Source organism: Micrasema longulum, unplaced genomic scaffold (genome assembly GCF_059751315.1).
Source record: "Micrasema longulum isolate JH-2025_06_02 unplaced genomic scaffold, ASM5975131v1 h1tg000341l, whole genome shotgun sequence".
NCBI lineage: Eukaryota > Metazoa > Arthropoda > Insecta > Trichoptera > Brachycentridae > Micrasema > Micrasema longulum.
Genome location: NW_028277544.1, coordinates 686,175 through 704,642, shown reverse-complemented (window position 1 = coordinate 704,642; position 18,468 = coordinate 686,175). Strand labels below are relative to the sequence as shown.

At 31.3% G+C, this 18,468-nt stretch overlaps 1 protein-coding gene and 1 long non-coding RNA gene across 9 annotated transcripts in view; both read left to right on the top strand.

The window, feature by feature from the left end:
* Positions 1-18,468, top strand: part of LOC148282294 (uncharacterized) — a 232,300-nt gene that overhangs the window by 99,582 nt on the left and 114,250 nt on the right. The gene's annotated exons all lie outside the window — the stretch shown is intronic.
* The window catches only part of Arms (Ankyrin repeat-rich membrane spanning), a 116,480-nt gene that overhangs the window by 27,782 nt on the left and 70,230 nt on the right, over positions 1-18,468 (top strand). For 3 of the 8 annotated variants that reach the window (XM_088225306.1, XM_088225307.1, XM_088225305.1), the window contains exon 1: positions 2,933-3,985. The exons of 4 other annotated variants lie outside the window; for them this stretch is intronic. In XM_088225306.1, coding sequence (XP_088081432.1) covers positions 3,518-3,985 — 468 coding nt within the window. In that variant the 5' untranslated portion in view covers positions 2,933-3,517. Of the gene's footprint in view, positions 1-2,932; positions 3,986-18,468 lie in introns of those variants that run through there. One more of the 8 variants, XM_088225315.1, reaches the window with a different exon arrangement.

Below are 18,468 nucleotides of genomic sequence, written 5' to 3'. Positions count from 1 at the left end.
TTGTTGTGAGATTTTTGCAAAAATCATGTTTTACAAATTGATTTATCGTTTAAAAATTCCTTAATTTAAAAAAAAATACCTACTATCTAAAAAAATATCAGCAAAATACAATTTATCAATTTGAACCCCGCCTTACAACAACTTGACTTCTTAATACCCTTTTTACTATTATTACTATGGATAGTTTATATAGCGCATTTTTTATGAAAATCACATCAAGGGCGCTGTACTATTATTTCTGTCTGTTTACTAATGGCTCCCAAATTATAATATTTATGTAAATCATCACGAATATTTATTTTTAATCATACGAGTATATTCCAAAATGTAATAGACAAGTACACCACACAACACTTCAACACCTTAGTATTTATAATATCATTATTCATCATCATCACCAATCCCTTTCCGCATCTGATGGTGCATAGGGCACTGCATTGGTACACCAATCGCTGCGTATCTTGATCATTTTTGTTACATGAAGGCAAGATGATCAGTCTTACACGTCAGGTGCCAGTCCAGGGACTATGAAATATTCTAGTGTGAGAAAACCCTTTGAAATAAATGTTTCATATTAACTATGTCGGGAATCGAACCCGAGACCGAGACAAGGCCGATTCGCTAATAATATCATTATCAGCGAATTTATTTTTAGCCATCGTGTAAGTAAATAATCAATATTTGAATTAACTCTTCACAATCATTTTGTAATTTTTTAGTTAATTGTACTAAAAATGAATAATTACTATTTTCCGTAAATCAAAACCTTTAAAAAAGTTAAACATGTACATTTAATTATTCTTCAACGTTGTAGGGTGTTAGAACAACACTGTGCAACTACTTCGACAACCCTTATGTTTTTTTGTCACGATTTCCCCCAAAAACACGGCACCTGCTTTATGAGACATTATTATCTTGATTATCTTTTCAAAAGTGTGTCAATGAGTATGCTAGATTTTTAAAAACTACCATTTCTACGGGTTATGGTCACCAAAATGAATATAGGACATTCAATACTAATATGTAGGACAACTTAGCTATGTCAACTGGGCGAAAATAGGACATGATTACTATAGTTTTTTAAAATTTAATTTTAACATTTTGTATCAAGTATTTGAATTTACAATAGCAACTTCTAAAAACGCCTTCTTTTTTATATGTTTTTTATTGAAGTTTTGTCAAAATCGCACTCTTCAAATGAGATAAAAGAATCCCTACTGAAATATGAAAAAAATGTACTGAAAAATTAAAGAGATTGTATACATATACATACTCGTATATAGCGATTTCAGCTATTTTACATAACAATATTATTTCACAAGTTATTATAATAAAATTAAATGAATGGGTCGGATACCTGGCATCCATATCTGGATAAATATTTATTAAAAAAAATAATCTACACTAATTTTTATCGAAAACGGCGATCTTTACATAGCTGCCTTAAATCATAAATCATAAAAACAAATAAATTAAATATTGACATAATAAAGCCATCTAAATTTTTTTTTTAAACTCGTTTAAACAACAAAAAATATTAACATATTACAAGGCTATTGGCTTCTATATTCCCTTCTATAAAATGTTCTACATGTCTGTTGTAATATGTTAATATTAACAGCTCCCTAGAGGGTTGAATCCAGTCCTTGTCTACAAAAATTTGGACAAACTCAAAACATTTATTTGTCCGTCGACATTTATTTTCAATTACTTTGTCGTGCCCGATTACATTACTTGCTACTACTGTCTGATCAATTTTATTTCCTCGGGGTTAACTTTATAAAATTTCATCAATGTAAGTATTGCGTGTAATGAAATTATTATATCTATTATCCAATAAAATAAATGAATACTGAAAGGTACGCGAATCACAAAAACTGTACGTACAAAAATGTTCAACTCAGTAGTTTATTCCTCAGAAAATATTCTAATAAATACATACTACCAAATTATTTTCGGCTTTTGTGTAGGTTACTAATAAATATAAACAGTGTCCGTATTTTAATGGGAAGTTAAAATTTATCTTCGATTTTATCGCCAAAATAAAATTATGTTTTCTGTATAAAAATATAGTACGTTTACATTTTTTTTCTAAACATTTTTCAATTACAGGTAAGATAATTTTAATGTTCAAACCAATATACACATTTTCTTACATAAATATTGATATTTGTTTCTATCGTCTCGATATGTAGCGATGAAGATAGCGTTCATAATCGCGACGCAGGTATTTTTTATGCGGCTGTGGCATAAGTTTTGTACACGCTTAGTTTAAGTAATTGGATTACTCCTTGATTAAGTAAGATTATCGATATCGCTGTTGTTTAGTTGGTAGTATTAAAAAATGTAGTAAATTTATTATACATATATAATTTCAAATAAATTTAGACTGTGTTTTTCAGCTGCATATGATAGTAATTACTGGTTATTTCACAGTTAAATATTAACATATTTCTAAACATCTAACCGGGTACCAGTAACCGAGTTGTTGATGTCACCTCTATGAAATAATCTATTGAGCAAGTACTCGTCTATCTGCCAGCTGTGTGATAATTGGTGAATGATTCTTACAGTTGTTAACAATGAAAACTCGATTATCCGTACTTTAGTATTTGCATACTCGTTTAAGTTATTTCCATAAATCGTACATTATACGCTATGTTTTTATCACGTAAATTGTTGGAATTCTGACTGAATGGAACAATAGTCATTGTTTTGACTAATAAATCGTTAAGCGGTCAAATATTATGCGCTTCAATTGTATTCTGATTCGTACCTGGTTGAATTTTTAGCATGCAAATAACTTTATGTAGCGGTCGGAGGCTCGTAGGCGAGATAAAAAAAACCTGCACATATCAGAATTAGTAATTTATCGGACTTGTGGGTTGTGGGTATAATCGCCTTGCCTCGCGAGTAGTACGCTGTACGCCTAGCACTCGATGCGCGCCACTCGGTGACTGCGACGGGCCACGAGCGAAGAGGAGCCGTCCTGAGCGTGAGTGACTTTAGACGTAGACGAGGCTCGCCACTCGCTGATCAACACACGCAAGCGAATTCTGTGATAGCGAAACAGTTGATCGCGGTTTTCTATCACATTAATTTTAGTTTGTTTTATTCGTTGGCGTGACCTCGCGGAGTGTAGTTGTGCCGCAGCCACGCGCGCGTCCATTGTGCGAATTCTCACTATCGCGGGCTGGCGTTAGGCAGGCAACGCGCGGCGGGTCGCTTTGTTTTGACAGCCGAGTGAAGAATCGCTACTCGACATCAACAAGTGAGCTGCTTTGAGTGGAATGTGATCTCGATGTGCACACTTCGAGTTCGTCTCGGATGTTTCGGCTTTTCTGAGCCCATGTTTTAGTCTCGGGTTTCTCCTCGGCGCGTAGTGGTTTACCGTTCTTATGTGCACTCAATATATCCGGAATTATTTTGCGTCGAGTTGTTTTTTACTATTTTTTTTATCTAATGCTAATTGTGTCGAATTCGATATTTTAAACGCCGTTTCCCCGCTGAGTAAAAAATGTCAGACGCGTCGAAAAGTTTGTTGGGCGCTAACTCGGAACCGACCGACGAGGGGTCGGGCGAGCGCTCCGGTTCCGCGGACCGCGGCGTCCCGCGGTCGCTCTCCCGGATGCTGTCGAGGGCACATTCCCAATCGGCCAGCAGGGTGGACACGGCGCAGTTCTCGCAAGTGCCGACGGCGGAGGCGGATGTGGACGACGGCTCGGAGGACTCGGAGGGGGGAGGGGACCTGGACGCTCTGCGGAGGGAGGTCAGGTCGCGGCTGCGGGTGCCGGGGCGGCGGAACTCCGTCACCGCGCCCCCGTCTCCCGTGACGCCCCGCCGCCCCCCGCGCCGCACCAACCTGCTGCACCTGCCGCACCTCCCGCACCTGCCCCACCTGCCGCACAATCCCCTCGCCCACCTGGCGGCGTGGAGGGACTTCAAGGAGCGCTGGGGATCGGACAACGTCGGGAAAGTCCACGAGGTATTTCGTCCGATACTGTACTATTTCTCCTAGCGCAGTGTTACTCGTACTAAACGTGTCCCTATATGGTGTCTCGTTTTGACATAATAATATTCGTTTTACCCGGAGAAGGTCATAAGAAACCACGCGTAGACACGTAGATACTAATTTTAATTCCGTATAGGTCAACTTAACCTTATAATCGAGTTAAATCGTAAGTAGCTCTTTATACATCTAAAGTAATAAACATTTAACATATCCAAATAGCCGTTTTCATGAAACAGGTTAATCATTTTGTGCCTTTTACACGTACGGAGAAAAATACATTGTAAAATATAACTACTGCTTTTTAAGTAAATACAGATTTGAAATTAAATTTATGCTAACAGTTAATCTAACAATTTACAAATACTGAAGTGGGAAAAATATACCAATAAAATGCAACAGAGGGAAAAAGGTAAATGAAAAATTTGGAAATACTCAAAAAGTGTAAACAAATTAAAACATTTTTTCTTTAAAAGACATCGAAAAATATTATAAATATGTCACATCACAATGTAAGAAAATTAAATCGAAAAATCTTGTTATTTAGAAACCAAGTAAATAATAGTATCTGCCACCCATAAAATATCGGAGAAAGGCCGCAGTGTAGTTACTACACTTGGAATAAATTCATTATATTTGTAATATTAAATATTATGAGATGCGAGCATGATCCCCTATTACGCTTTATAACGTGTAATACATCCAACCAGTGTTCGATTTCCGGTCTTTAAAACCGTTTTAATTTTTATGGGAGCTACCCGAAACCCTAACATATCACAGTGCACATTGTATGTATGTAATTTGAAACATATTCGTAATTCAATAACAGTTAAATCCGTTGCTGTGTTAATTGCTGGTATTTAAATTTGACGTTGATTCTTTGTTTAGGTATGAAATTGACATAACCTTGGCATGTTATGATTCAACATAATATGTACAAGAATAAAGCAAAAACTACAGCGAGTCGCATTCCAGTGTAATATTGATATATTCAGTATATCGAGTCTTGTAGCCAACCATTCCCGCTTCCTCTGACATCATGTTTTGATTGCCCAACCTAACTGTTCTGCATGTTTCCATTCCAGAAAGACTAAAATATTTCAAGATCGATCGTACCGTGCCCAACTAAAAATAAAATCCATCCCCAGTTAAATGTATTATTTTTTATCGATAAATTTAATCAGTTTTTTTATTTTTTTAGCCTTACATTTAATCAATTTGTTTTGCATTTTTTCCACTAGATAAATAAATAAATATATTTTATTACTTTTTTCTTAATTTTTATTTTACTTATTTGGTTTAAACGCTACTACACAAAACGATTTTACTATGTTGTGGTCCCGTAGCTGTCCCGAACTCGCGAATCAAAGATCCGAGATTCAAACCCCGATCTACCACAACTTGATTCCCATTTTTCTTATAGTGAGTTATTTTCAATTCGTTGAAAATGGACCCAAAAAATTTAATAGTTTGGTAAATTAAAAGAACACAAATATTCATTTTTCTTTAATAAAAAAGTAAAGGAGAAATCGAACAAATCAATAAAGCTTAAAAATTAAAACAGAAACTTATAATTAGATAATATTTATAGCAATAACTTTGTGGTCAAGCATTTTATTGTTTTTTTATTTTTATATTTATTCATATAAAGATACATATTACAAAAAAAATTATAACGTATCCCCAACTCTACGTGGCCAAGAGCCCTGTGTTGAGTTTGAATACAACATAAAAGAAAGTGGAAGCACGTATATTACTACAAATAAATTTATTTCATAAATATAAATTTTAATAAACATCTCAACAAAACGCTTAATCGTACTATATAAAAATATATGCAATATCTCGCAGCAGTCTCTTGCAATGGTCTCTTCCCTTAGAAATGTTACTAAATAATGTATCTTAGAAAACACATAAAAAAATAATTTTATGCCTCTAAAACAGCAATCATAAAATCGGATAAATAGTTACGTAAACATAGCCAATAGTTTTTTTTATTTTATTAAAAAAATCATAATATTATTTATACATTATATGTATATAATATTCAATCAGTGCCTCTGTGGTGTAATAGCTAAGACACTTGACTGGTGCACGGAAGGTTCCGGGTTCAATTCCTGGTGAGAACACAACAATTTAATGGGATTTTTACAAGCCTCAGTCTTCTGTGCTGTAATTCACTACTGTAATAAGGCCTCCTGGCCTGTTGCGGTGCAATTTTTTTAAAAAACGTATTGACTATTTTCTCATCCCATTTTTTGTTTTTTGTTCAATTCCCTTATCATCCTTGTGAACTGTACACGTAATAAGTGAACAGTAACAAAAAAGTATCTACGTATTATAATTTCTTAATACTAAAAGATTAACATTTTTGAAAATAATCCTACAAAAAATTAATAAAACTAACGATCGATATAATAAATATGATATGGTACATATGTTTTTATTTCATTGATTTAAGATTAGCTGTGGACTTAATACGGTATCCAATGTCCCGTTGAATAAACTTATTAAAATACCATTCCTTTACTAAATAAATGTAACTTACAAATTTCTAAATGTTTAAGAACCTCCAAACTTCTTTCGTTTCCACTATTTTTTTACTATGTATCTTTTTAATGGCGTACTGTAATTTACCTAAGTAAAAATTTACCTTTGGGTGTAAATAAAAGCTTGATAAGATGTTAAATATTTAAACATGAAACATTTTTTTACGTCAAAATATAATATAAAACAGTGCAGGTTATAAATTTTTATTTTTTAAATATGAATTTGAATTCAAATAATATTTACAAAAACATATAAATCAATTATAAAAATGTCTAATTCCTTAACCCGTTTCATCGCTTTACCGAGTAATTCAAGATAAAGTATTTGAACACCGTTCTGATAACATTTATGTATTTAAAAATAAATATAAATGTACCTACATAATATAATGCAAAACGACGCTTTTGCATCATCGCGAATCAAGTATTAACCGCTTCAAGATATTGTACTTTATTCAATAAGTACGCGGTAAATCGATTTATCATTTAATTTTTAACATGTATTAATAATAATCTTTTTGCCATCGTCCGCTATCGAAATCAACAATTATGCATTTGAATGTTTTATTTACTTCAAACAATACTTACATACCTATTCTTGGGTTCATACGGTTTACATAATAAGTCCTTAAGTTTTAAGGCACTTGTTTTACCTCATTTTTATTCTTGTTTCTGTTTTCTCTTTCTAAGCAGTGAAAATCTGTGTAATGTCATTGAATATTTTATTTTATTTTGTCTCATTTGGATGTTTAACAAGGATATATAAAATACCTACAATTTGTAAGTAAGCATTGCTATCACTCTTCATATATATCCTAAATTATAGAATTCCACCATCTTTCATAAATTATATAAAATAAGCCTGTAGCTTAGTTAAATAAAGATTGAGTTCAAGATGATTAATTGTTCTTTAAAGAAAATAAAAAAAAAGAAGATATGAGATGTAACAAAATAAACCAATATTAATGTATGTGCACAAAATTAAAGATTAGTCATTTTATTTGATTTGTCATACAAAACATTCAGATTAGAGACATGAAAACGTTATTGAAATGTGACAGATATCCAAATATTCAACAAATATTAACTGTGCTGAACATACTTTCGGTCAAGCAAAGAATAGTTTTAAATACGTTAGTATTAATATTAAAATAAAAAAAATATTTTTTTAGCCGAATACGGTGTAATTACAAAATTCATTGCTATCCCTCGAGGGGAGATGCATGTTTCAGACACCCAAAAAGAATCAATGCAACTCAGAACAATATGTACCGTAAATGAATAAAGATGTTCAATGGGTTGCCGATTAGGGATCCTGGGTCTATTTCATCATTTGCATCGCTTCGTGAATGTCGACGATCTTCGTTAAAAACAAACATTCAATGGTAGAGTGTCACCAGAAAGAGTCTAAATTAACAACACACATTGTTATATATAAGTATTGTAATAACGTTCACTGGTAGATCAGTCTACCACTTGGCTTTTTCACACAATAGGTTTATTATCTTAAAAATGAACATACATATTTTATTAGATTTGCAAGACGTAAATCAACACAAAATATGTGTTCTATAAAGGGCTAAAGATCTAAGTAAAAATATGTTATATTAAGTGTTATTAAATATTTTTATGTTACCACTTACCTCCTTTCTATATCTCCCGGTTTCGAGACATACCCGTCTCTTTGTCAGGACACCAATTAAACCAGCATGCAAAACCCATTATCCACTACCACCATAGTTGTTGCACCAACATGCCATGCATTTTAATCAGCTACCGTTACATGCACTGATTTGGTTATGAAAATATTTTAAGTTGAAAGAGAAATGGTTAAAAAAAGAGGGATGAAGGGAGGGGCGTGAGTTTAATACGTATAAGGTGACCGTTACAATGGAACATCGTATAATGGGCTATATTGAAAGGTTGTTTGATTATTGATCAAAGTAACATTATTTTTCAAATCTTTCCTAATGTGAAATGTGTCCATTTTATTTACTTTAACCCTTTATTTAACTCCTGTATTTTTATTAAAGTTAGATTATTTATTAGGTGGTTTGCGAATTCAGAGAAATTGTTTATGTGAAGACGCCTCAAATGTTCTTTAACACGAATTCCAAAATTTCTTAATGTTCTTCCAGCGTAAACTGGTGGACAAGAATTGCTTTTGAATTGGTAAACATCTGAATTATTTAATACTAGTTTTGTCTTTATTATTAAAAAACAATTTATTAGTATTGTTATTTGTATAAAAAGGTCGTTTGATATTATTTGGCAAAAGTTTAGTTACGTTTGTGGATATTATTTACGTAAAAAAATCTTCTCCATTTATTATCATTATTAGTATTGTTTTAATTACTTTTAACAGGATATAAAAATTGTTTCATTGATTTTTTTGTTTAGAACTATATTTAAGAGTATTCATTAAAACCAATTGTATATCCATTATCAAAAGCATTAAAAAAAGTATTTTAATTCATTTTCGTCATAAAATATAATATTTTCATAGCGTATTTAACGGTAGCTTAGTAAAATGCATGGCATGATGGTTTTATATTTTTAAGCAACAACTATGGTGATGGTGTAAAGTGGGTTTTCCATGCTGGTTTAATTGGTGTCCCGACGAAGAGTCGGGTACGTCTCGAAACCGGTAGATATAGAAAAGTCGGTTAGAGGTTATGTACTGTAAATGTAAATGTAAATATTTTATAACATTTACTAAAATGTTTGACCACAAAGTAAATGCTTTAAATACCAATTTAAATATAATTCATTTAAATAAAAAAAAATACATACAATAACTGGCTTTTACCAGCGTCTTCGCTCGCGTAGCATTAGGGAGAAATTAGTTAGTTTTGTCGTTTTTTAATAAGAATTTTCCCGATGAAGTGATGTATTTTTTCGGAATAAAAAGTAGCCCATATCGATTGCCGGTCCTCCAACTATCGCTTTGCCAAAAAAAATACGATCCGTTAGTCTATGGCGACGTAGCATCGTTATTCATTTTTCCACTAAGCATTTTTCCGAAAAAAAAGAGCGATTTTTTTTTCGGGTGGAAAGTAGTTTGTGACACGTGTCAGCTCTCCGGCTATCGTTATGCAAAAAATCACGTCAATCGGTCGCTTCGTTGCCACTTGAAAGAATAATGTATTTTTCCACTAAGAATTTTCCTGACGGAGCGATATTTTTTTCGCGATGGAAAGTACCCTATGACACTTCTCAGCTTTTCGGCTATCCTTATGCAAAAAATCACGTTTATCTGTCGCTCACAAACAAACCTATACACTTTCGCTTTATAATATAAGTATGGAGGAATACAAGTTTGTTTATACTTCAGCTAATACCTTCAAATAAATGCAACATGCACAAGTTGCATAAATGTGTACTTAGGATATTAGAAGTAGTCTGGCCTTAGTCCGCCATAATAATTATTAACGATACGTACGAATTGAAATACTGCATAACACCAAGGTTGTCACTTATTTTCAAATAATATTTTTTTACAAGAAGATTGATCGACATATGTTGATCAGTAAGAGTATCAATTTTTAACAATCCCAATTTTACTTATTAATTTTTTTCTCTTTATTCGTGTTTTTTTTTTTTAATATTGTATTTAGTAAATAAATAATTGTGTTTAAATATTTTTTAGACGCCGAGTTTTTCTTTTTATTTGCATTAAAAGCATGATTTAAAAAAAAATATATATTTAATATGTAAGCAAAAAGTACAAAAAAGAAGAACCGAAACGAAATACCGCACCAAAAAAGGGACAACCTTTTGTGATCATAATAATACGTTGATATGTTGTTTTTTTTTTTAAAAGACTTTGTGCTTATGAATATTATTTTTGTAAATGCCCCTGGGGCGTTTATGTGTAATTAAATATATAATCTACCGGGGTATACTCTGTACGCTCATGTTTTTTGCATTATTGCTCTTTCTGAAAAAACTTGTTTTTCCATTCGAATCTGCTTTTTTTATATTTACCTTACAGTAAAAAACAGTAAAGTTTTAACAGTAAAAAATCACAAAATTGGTCAATAATAATTTATTTTACATACATCACTGCATTCAAAGTATGTATTTCGTTTATTATACGTGCTTTTTACACTGCTAAAGTAATTTCAGAAGTTTTTATGTGTCCTACATTAAGAACTTCGGAAATTGTAGGCTACATAAATTGCTGCAAAAACCATAATAGAACTTGTTTTTTTAATACCGCCTTCAACTAATACATTAAATGTATTTGGTACTCAGCTTAAAGAACCAATCTAAGTACTACGTACCGATAAAATTTATATGTACGAGCTACGAGCATATTACGTTTTTTTAGAAATATTTTTTTTTGCTTATAGACTTGATATTCATTCGCTGTAACATAAACACGTAAGAAAACGTGGAAGTTTTTATCGTTCACTCAGTATGTTCACATTAAATTTTATAATGGTATCATTTATTCTTGTACCTAATTTTATATATTCCCGTATCGCGTATGCTTTTAAAATATAAAGTTTACAACTAAAAGTGATGGTATTTTACAATAAACGCGTTATTTTGCATATTAATATTAATTTCATTTTTTAAAAATCAATAGACTCAAATCCGTTTTTGATTTGAATATTATGATTCTTATACGAAGTTCTGCAAAATCAACGTAAACTTAATAAATACGTTATTTTGCATATATATAAATTTTCATTTACAATTGTTGTGTGTTCGTAACATACATAAATATATTATGTTTCGGTAAACTGGGACATTCGTATTACTTTACGTGAAAACTACATAATATAGTAAATATTGATAATAGTTTAAAACGACTAAGAAAATTAAAAAGAATAATAATTTTGTTTATTATAGTAGTTTAATTCGCTACATGAAAATGTTTACAATCTGTTCGTACTTATTTTTTTTTTCTATTTCAACACACGAAAAAACTTCGTTTATGGATATTTGCTCACATTGCTCATAAAAAATGTATTTCTTTTGTATTATACTGTACCTACGTGTATAATACGCGATAAGTAAATTCCCTTATCTACATAAATCTATTGGTTTGTTCCGATCACACTTAAAGTGATGCATGTAGAATAAATGTTTACCTTAAAGGTTTTAGTTTTCCTGACGTATTACACTATTTATTATTTCCTTCTTTTTCATTTTATATTATATTTTCCCGTTCACTGTATATTTCCTTGACTTATATGGTATTCTCTATATTTAAACGTTAAGCTCTGTGTGTGAATCAATACAGAACATTCATTATTCAGTTTCCGCATTATTATTTTTTGAAATTAAGAGTTGGAGCATTGCGTAAAATGATCGATAAAAATGTATTTTTTTAATTTATTTAATTACATTCACTTCGTAAAACTCGATAAACTATTATGAAATATTTTTTTTTAATACATGCTAAAAGTCAAACCGCAATCCAGCGGCGTTGCGCCACAAAAATTTGCCGCACAGTGTAGCGCAGCTGAAGTGCTGTTTGTTTAATCCAAAACAGCGAAAATAATATTGCATGCTTCTACGACGCGCTGTGCAGTGCGGCGCAGTACTGCTTTAGTGTTGTTTGGCCTTGGAAGGACTATCTACTCTCCCCAAAACATAATACATAATCGTTGAGTAATTGATGATAAAATTAAAATTTCTATTAAATGTATGTAAATAAAATTATTAGGCTCTTTAGTTTTTTTATCTCCACTGAGTTGTAGTGTACGTATTTTAGATACACTTACATTTAAATATTTAAATTTATGTATATTTTGTTGCTGAGCCTGATCTTCATCGGTGTATATCGAAACGGAATAAAGTAAAATCGATATTTATGTACCTACCAAAATGTGTATATTTGTATGAAAATTTAAATGATCTTTGTCGGTAACCTGTAATTGAACATATTTAAAAAATAAATGTAAAAGGGTATACCTACATATTATAATTTTCATACAGAAACCTTAATTTTACTTTGTGGGTAAAATTTTATATAAAAATGTTAACTTCCCATTGTTATACGAGCCCTGGTTTTGCTATAATCTCGATTTGTTATACTGTGTAGTATTCGATTTAATTTAACGTATTCAGAGTAGTATTAATATGTAGTAAATTGGTTTTATGCACAATTATTTAATTAATTAATTATTTTTTCTACTATAAACATTATTGTGTCGTTTTGCGTGGGTTATAATATCGAGTATTATCTTTTATTTTATAGTTGTAACCGTTTTTCGTAAAGGCCACAATGGCTAAAATACCAATAATCGTTTGGACTTGACCTTAAGTCCACCGAGCTGATACAAGGCATGAGTTAATTACTCATTGTATACAGTAACACAGCTGCTTCGAGCTGTTTATTTACTACATTTAAATAGTGACGAGATGTGGTCTCGTGGAAGTGTCTAGGACTCCGGATCGAAGGTTCGAAGTGCGAACCGCGCTCAGCTCGTTTACGGTAACTGAAAATGGCCTGGAAAAAGGGTAAATCATTGAAACAAAATGTTTTCCACTTTTAAGAAAATCATATCGGATATGTTTTTTCATGTCTAAAACATATTTGTGATCTTATTAAATACTCGTACATTCATAAGGTATTTAGTTTGTATATTTTGTTTTAATTCATAATCAGGCGCTTATATATTCCATAAATTATTATCATTTGATGTTTATGTAAATAATTATGAACAATTTATTTTTTTATGTGTTCACATTTCATGTAATGTTTTTGAAAAATATTTTATGAAATCGATGTGTATATATTGATACATTTTTCTGTTTGTGAACCTAAAACTAAATAAATAAATCACCTGCCTTACTTCGTTAATTCCTTTATCCGGTCGGTCCGTTGTGAAAGACCGCCCTTTTTCTCGCTTACCCTCAACTATATCCGTTACTCCAACTTTTCGACCTATACCCTTTAAAAACATTTTTATGTTGCCTCGATGAGATGTGAGATGTGGCCATTAGTATATTTTTGAAGATTTTGGATGGAGGAATTTTCGCACCATTCAGATAGTTAATTTATTTATGTACAACAATAATTATAATTATTTGCAATAAAAACAGTAATAAATCAATTCAACATGTTTATTGACAATAGACAGTTGACTTCTGATTGATTTGCGCACTACATCCATATTCGTGACTATAAAAACAAAGATTCATGCATATTAAATAATGTTTATAAATCTTTTTTTTTTTTAAATGTTTTTTGTGTTGTTATGCACGTGTATCATTCGTATTTCTTGCTACGTGACGTTTCGGATAGCATTTCAGCATCCATCTGGTGCTCAATCACAGATGTTTATCACGATGTTTATCATCTCGATTAAAAGTCCTTTACGAAGAGCTTTTTATCACATCGCTAATTACCGACAAATGCGGCCATTGTGATGAGCTGTAGGACTGATAATAAAAAATGTAATTAAGATATATTTTATGCAATGACTATACAAAATTATTTTTTTGTATATAGTAAAATGAATAAATGCACCTTGACAATGCTTGGATTTTGTTAAAATTTGCTAATAATTTTAAGATATGCCATTGCTTTTTTATGTTTTCCTTCTCTGCTGTATACATACATTAATTTCTATCAACTCCCTAGAGGGCAATATCTATTTGTTTACAAACATTTAAACATACTCAGAATATTGTTGATTAAACCAAAGTGTTGATTAAGTCAAAGAAGAGTAATCAAAATGGGTTTTTGAAGTATAAGAAGTGTTTACAAGCGATTTCTAGTAGGTGAAATAATTTTCACTTAGATAAATTAGAAATGTAGATTTTCAAACAAACGACGCAATATCATCTTGGAGGATGGTGTGAGCGAGTGGTCTTTGTATATTTTTATTGCCCGTAATATCAGACCTTTAATTATTTTTAAACGTGCGCTAATTTGGAGGCTTACATCATGAGAGCAGAAATACTAGAATTTATTAACTACGCTAACGCTAGCTAGCGCTATGAAGAATTGTTATCAATTGAAATAAAACAGCTGGTTAATTATTTACTGTCGCAACTCGATCAGTTCTACTTGAAATAAACTCACAGGTCAGTCATAAAAGGCTTTATAATAACGACCACGCGTGTCCGTTTTCTCTATCAGAAAGTTATATACAATGTCCACGAGGTACAAGAAAGTGCTAAAAATTGCTATAGCATCATCATCACTCTCTTTTCGCACCTAATGGAGCATAGGGCAGTGCATTGATACACCTATCGCAGCGTATCTTAATCACTTTTGTTACATGAAGATAAGATGATCAGTCTTACGCTTTAGGTACCAGTCCAAGGACTAGGTAAACTTTTAACTTTTACACTATTCTAGTGTAAAAACACCTTTTTAAATCAATATTTCATGTCGATCGGGAATCGAACCAGAGACCTCTCGTATGGTAGGCTAACGCGCTAACCACTACACCGCGAGGATGCTATAGCATCCTACATAAAATATTTTTTACAAATGATTTTTCCTCCACTTCAAGAATGACGTTTTTTGATCGTGAAAATCGAGTATAAGATTCAACTTGTTACATTGACAATAAAAATTATCTGATTGACTTAGTTATCTTCAGGAATGTCTTTCACGATCATTCGTTACATGAAGACAATTTGATCATTCTAATGCTTCGAGTGTCACTCCTGAGACTATGATATAATATATGTAGGTACCTAGATAAAAATTACCGAAAATATTTCATCTCGATCTTGTTGGGAATCAATTCCAGGACCCGATACATGGAAGCTTAATGCGCTAACCACGAAATTCACTAAAATAGATAATTTCATCGGCAAAAATTTCAATGCAATTGTTAATTAAAATGGTGTTCTGTCCTACAATTTGGACCCACAAAAATAAATTTACGTTTTACTCAATAAAATACTGGCCCATATATCTGATTCCGGTTTTATTAACCTGCTATAAAATAAAGTACTTAATTATTAATGTTCATTTAATGGGCCTAGTAATAATCTCCGAATTATACCCGAATTATTTACGTTCTTTCGACCAGAAGTATTGTTTTCGACGTACTGAAAAAGCCATTACGTTAATTAATTTTAATTGAAAAGTGTGCGCTTTCGTAGCGGGAAGCAATGTAAATGCCCGATCGAAATAACCATAAGAAAATATTTCGTGTTATCAAATTTATCGAGGAGTAAAAATATATTTACTTATACTCGCTGAAATTCAAGATAAATAATATTGTGTTAGCATTTATCTTTATTTTTAAAGTTAGATCTATTTTTTTAATATTTTTATTAAATCTTTTTCTCGGCCTTGCTTTAAGTGGTTATCTTTTGAAATCGACTTTATCTGATCCACTTATATTTTATACTTATTAAACACATCTTCTCTTTGTAAAAATATAGTCTTAAACGACTTGTTTATCGAAAAAGATTGTCATTGCATCTTATTTACCAAGCCAGTTATATCACGGATCAAATATTGTTAAAGTCTTGTCTGTCCACTTAAAAATGTAGTACAAAATAGTAATATAAACATTTTTATTTTTTATTATCTTCCTCAAACCGCCATTTTCTTGGATTAACGGAATCTAATGTAAGTCGACAATTCCTAGGCTAAAAAAAAAGGTATGGTAAAAATATTTGTTGTATCTAAATTCATCGACGCCGACGCGACGCCTGTTTATAGTATTTATATTATCTACAAGACTCATTCAGGGAAAGAAAAAAATCCTCTAATGTATGAAAAAATATTGTACTATTTATTAATTCTTATCGAACATAAAAATAATTATAATATAAGCCCATTGCGGGTGAAGTGAACTTACTGATATTTTAAAGGTAAAGTAAACACATGACTTATATTACATTTCTGTAATCAGTATAATTAAAAAACCTTTTTTTCCTGGTTTTTTGCGTGTTTGTATCCATGTTAATTTTTATTTTTTTTAATTTTATTTATTTATTTACACTCTTTATCAAAATACAATTTTTTGTTCACTTTGCCCAGCTAACAAGGGTACATACTCCGTTTCAAGCTAGGCAATTACATTTTAATATACTATAATAGTTAACAAATTAATAGAGAGCACAGACAAATAAAGTATAAACTTATTCGTATATACGCTTTGATACATGTACATACACACATACACATATATACATACACACATAAATACACACACACATACATACACCCATGCGCATACACATACATACATTCATAAAAACTTCATGGTTGCCATCTATAAATATATATTTTTTTAATAATTCCTAATTTTTCTATTTTATTTTCGACATCCAGTAAAAATCTCCAATCCGTGGCATGCATCAACTTTTCTGACTCCCTACGACCAATTTTATGAAAGAGCAAGGTCAACACCTTCCGCAACTTGACAACACTCCCGTCTTTCCTCGATTCTGGCAAAAGGTAATGGACCTTTTTGCCTACGTAATAGTGTTGTCTCGATGCCAGAACAGTGTTGACCCCTTCACTTAGTATCAGATCCCTATTACAGTATCTTGTATTATGGTTGTGGTTGACGCTTGGGTAAATGTCTCTATTTATGTGTGTAACCACTACCGTTTTCAATATATACTGTTGAATAATATTGAGCACTCTGAATTCTTTGAAGAGCAAGTCACTTGGATAACGAAATGTTTTTTTTAAAATTACTCGGATTAAAGATTTCTGTGGAATTACTACAGGTTCTTATATTATCAAGTAATTATAAATATCAAAACAGTTTATTAAAAAATAAATAGGCAAAAAGTTAATAAAGCTAAAAACGTTGAATACAAGAATTTGACCGTTTTGTATCCACGATAAATTTTCGAACTTTTTTATCGTGAATTAATAATTTTACTGTGCAAAAACAGTAAGTAATAAAATATTGTAAAAATAAAGATTTGTTTAGGCGTATTTCAGTGTAATAAAAATACTTAAATGATAATTACATTGTTTAGTATATTGCAGACAACTAATCCAAATACATTATATAATGCTTTCATAAACATAGGTAAACATTGTGTGGCGGGTTTATCCATCAAATTAATATAGGAATGTATGTCAATAATGCTCATTGCGGTTTCGGAAAACGCACTTACATCGCGTGATTTCGAAGAAATATAATAAAAGTTTGTCGACGGTTAAAAATACTCAACAAAAACTTCTCTAAATTCTCCTATCCTTATTTTGAAACTTACAACTGAATTATTATGCAACAAATGTATCACAGACTCTTTGAGTCAGAGGTCTTAGATTCAAACTCCGCTCTACCGAAACTAAATTCCTATTTTGTTTTTAATAGTTTGTGTCATGCTGTATAAATCACTCTTGACTTTTTCTATTTTGTTTACCTACACTTAAATAATACCTACCATAAACTTTTTTTTTCCCCAAAAATGGTAAAAAAATATTTTTTAAACACATGAAATTATATTCCTACCTACTTTTACGCGGTATTTTATCTTTATATCTTCTATAAAGCAAATAGTCATTGAATACTTTTTGCTTTTTAAATTGTTGTTTATTAAATAAGTTCTTATATATTAACTTGCTATACCATAAAACTAGAATATTCCGTAGTTCCTTGACTGGTACCTGAAGCGTAAGACTGATCACTTTACCTTCATGTAACAAAATTGATCGAGATACGCTGCGATTGGTGTACCAATCCAGTGTCCTATTCACCATTAATAATATTATTTATTTTTTTAAATTTTATTTTATTCCAGTAAAATGGCTATATAGTGCAGAGCCAATTCTACCATATAAACATGAACATAATTATAAACAGAACCATAAACATAAATATAAATATAAACAAAAATATAACAATAAACATAAAATAAAATTTTATATTTGCAGCACTTATGGTGATCTTATCATATCGCGCCATCGCTCGAACAACGGTGAATGGATCCACCCTGCAGTGGCTTGGAAAA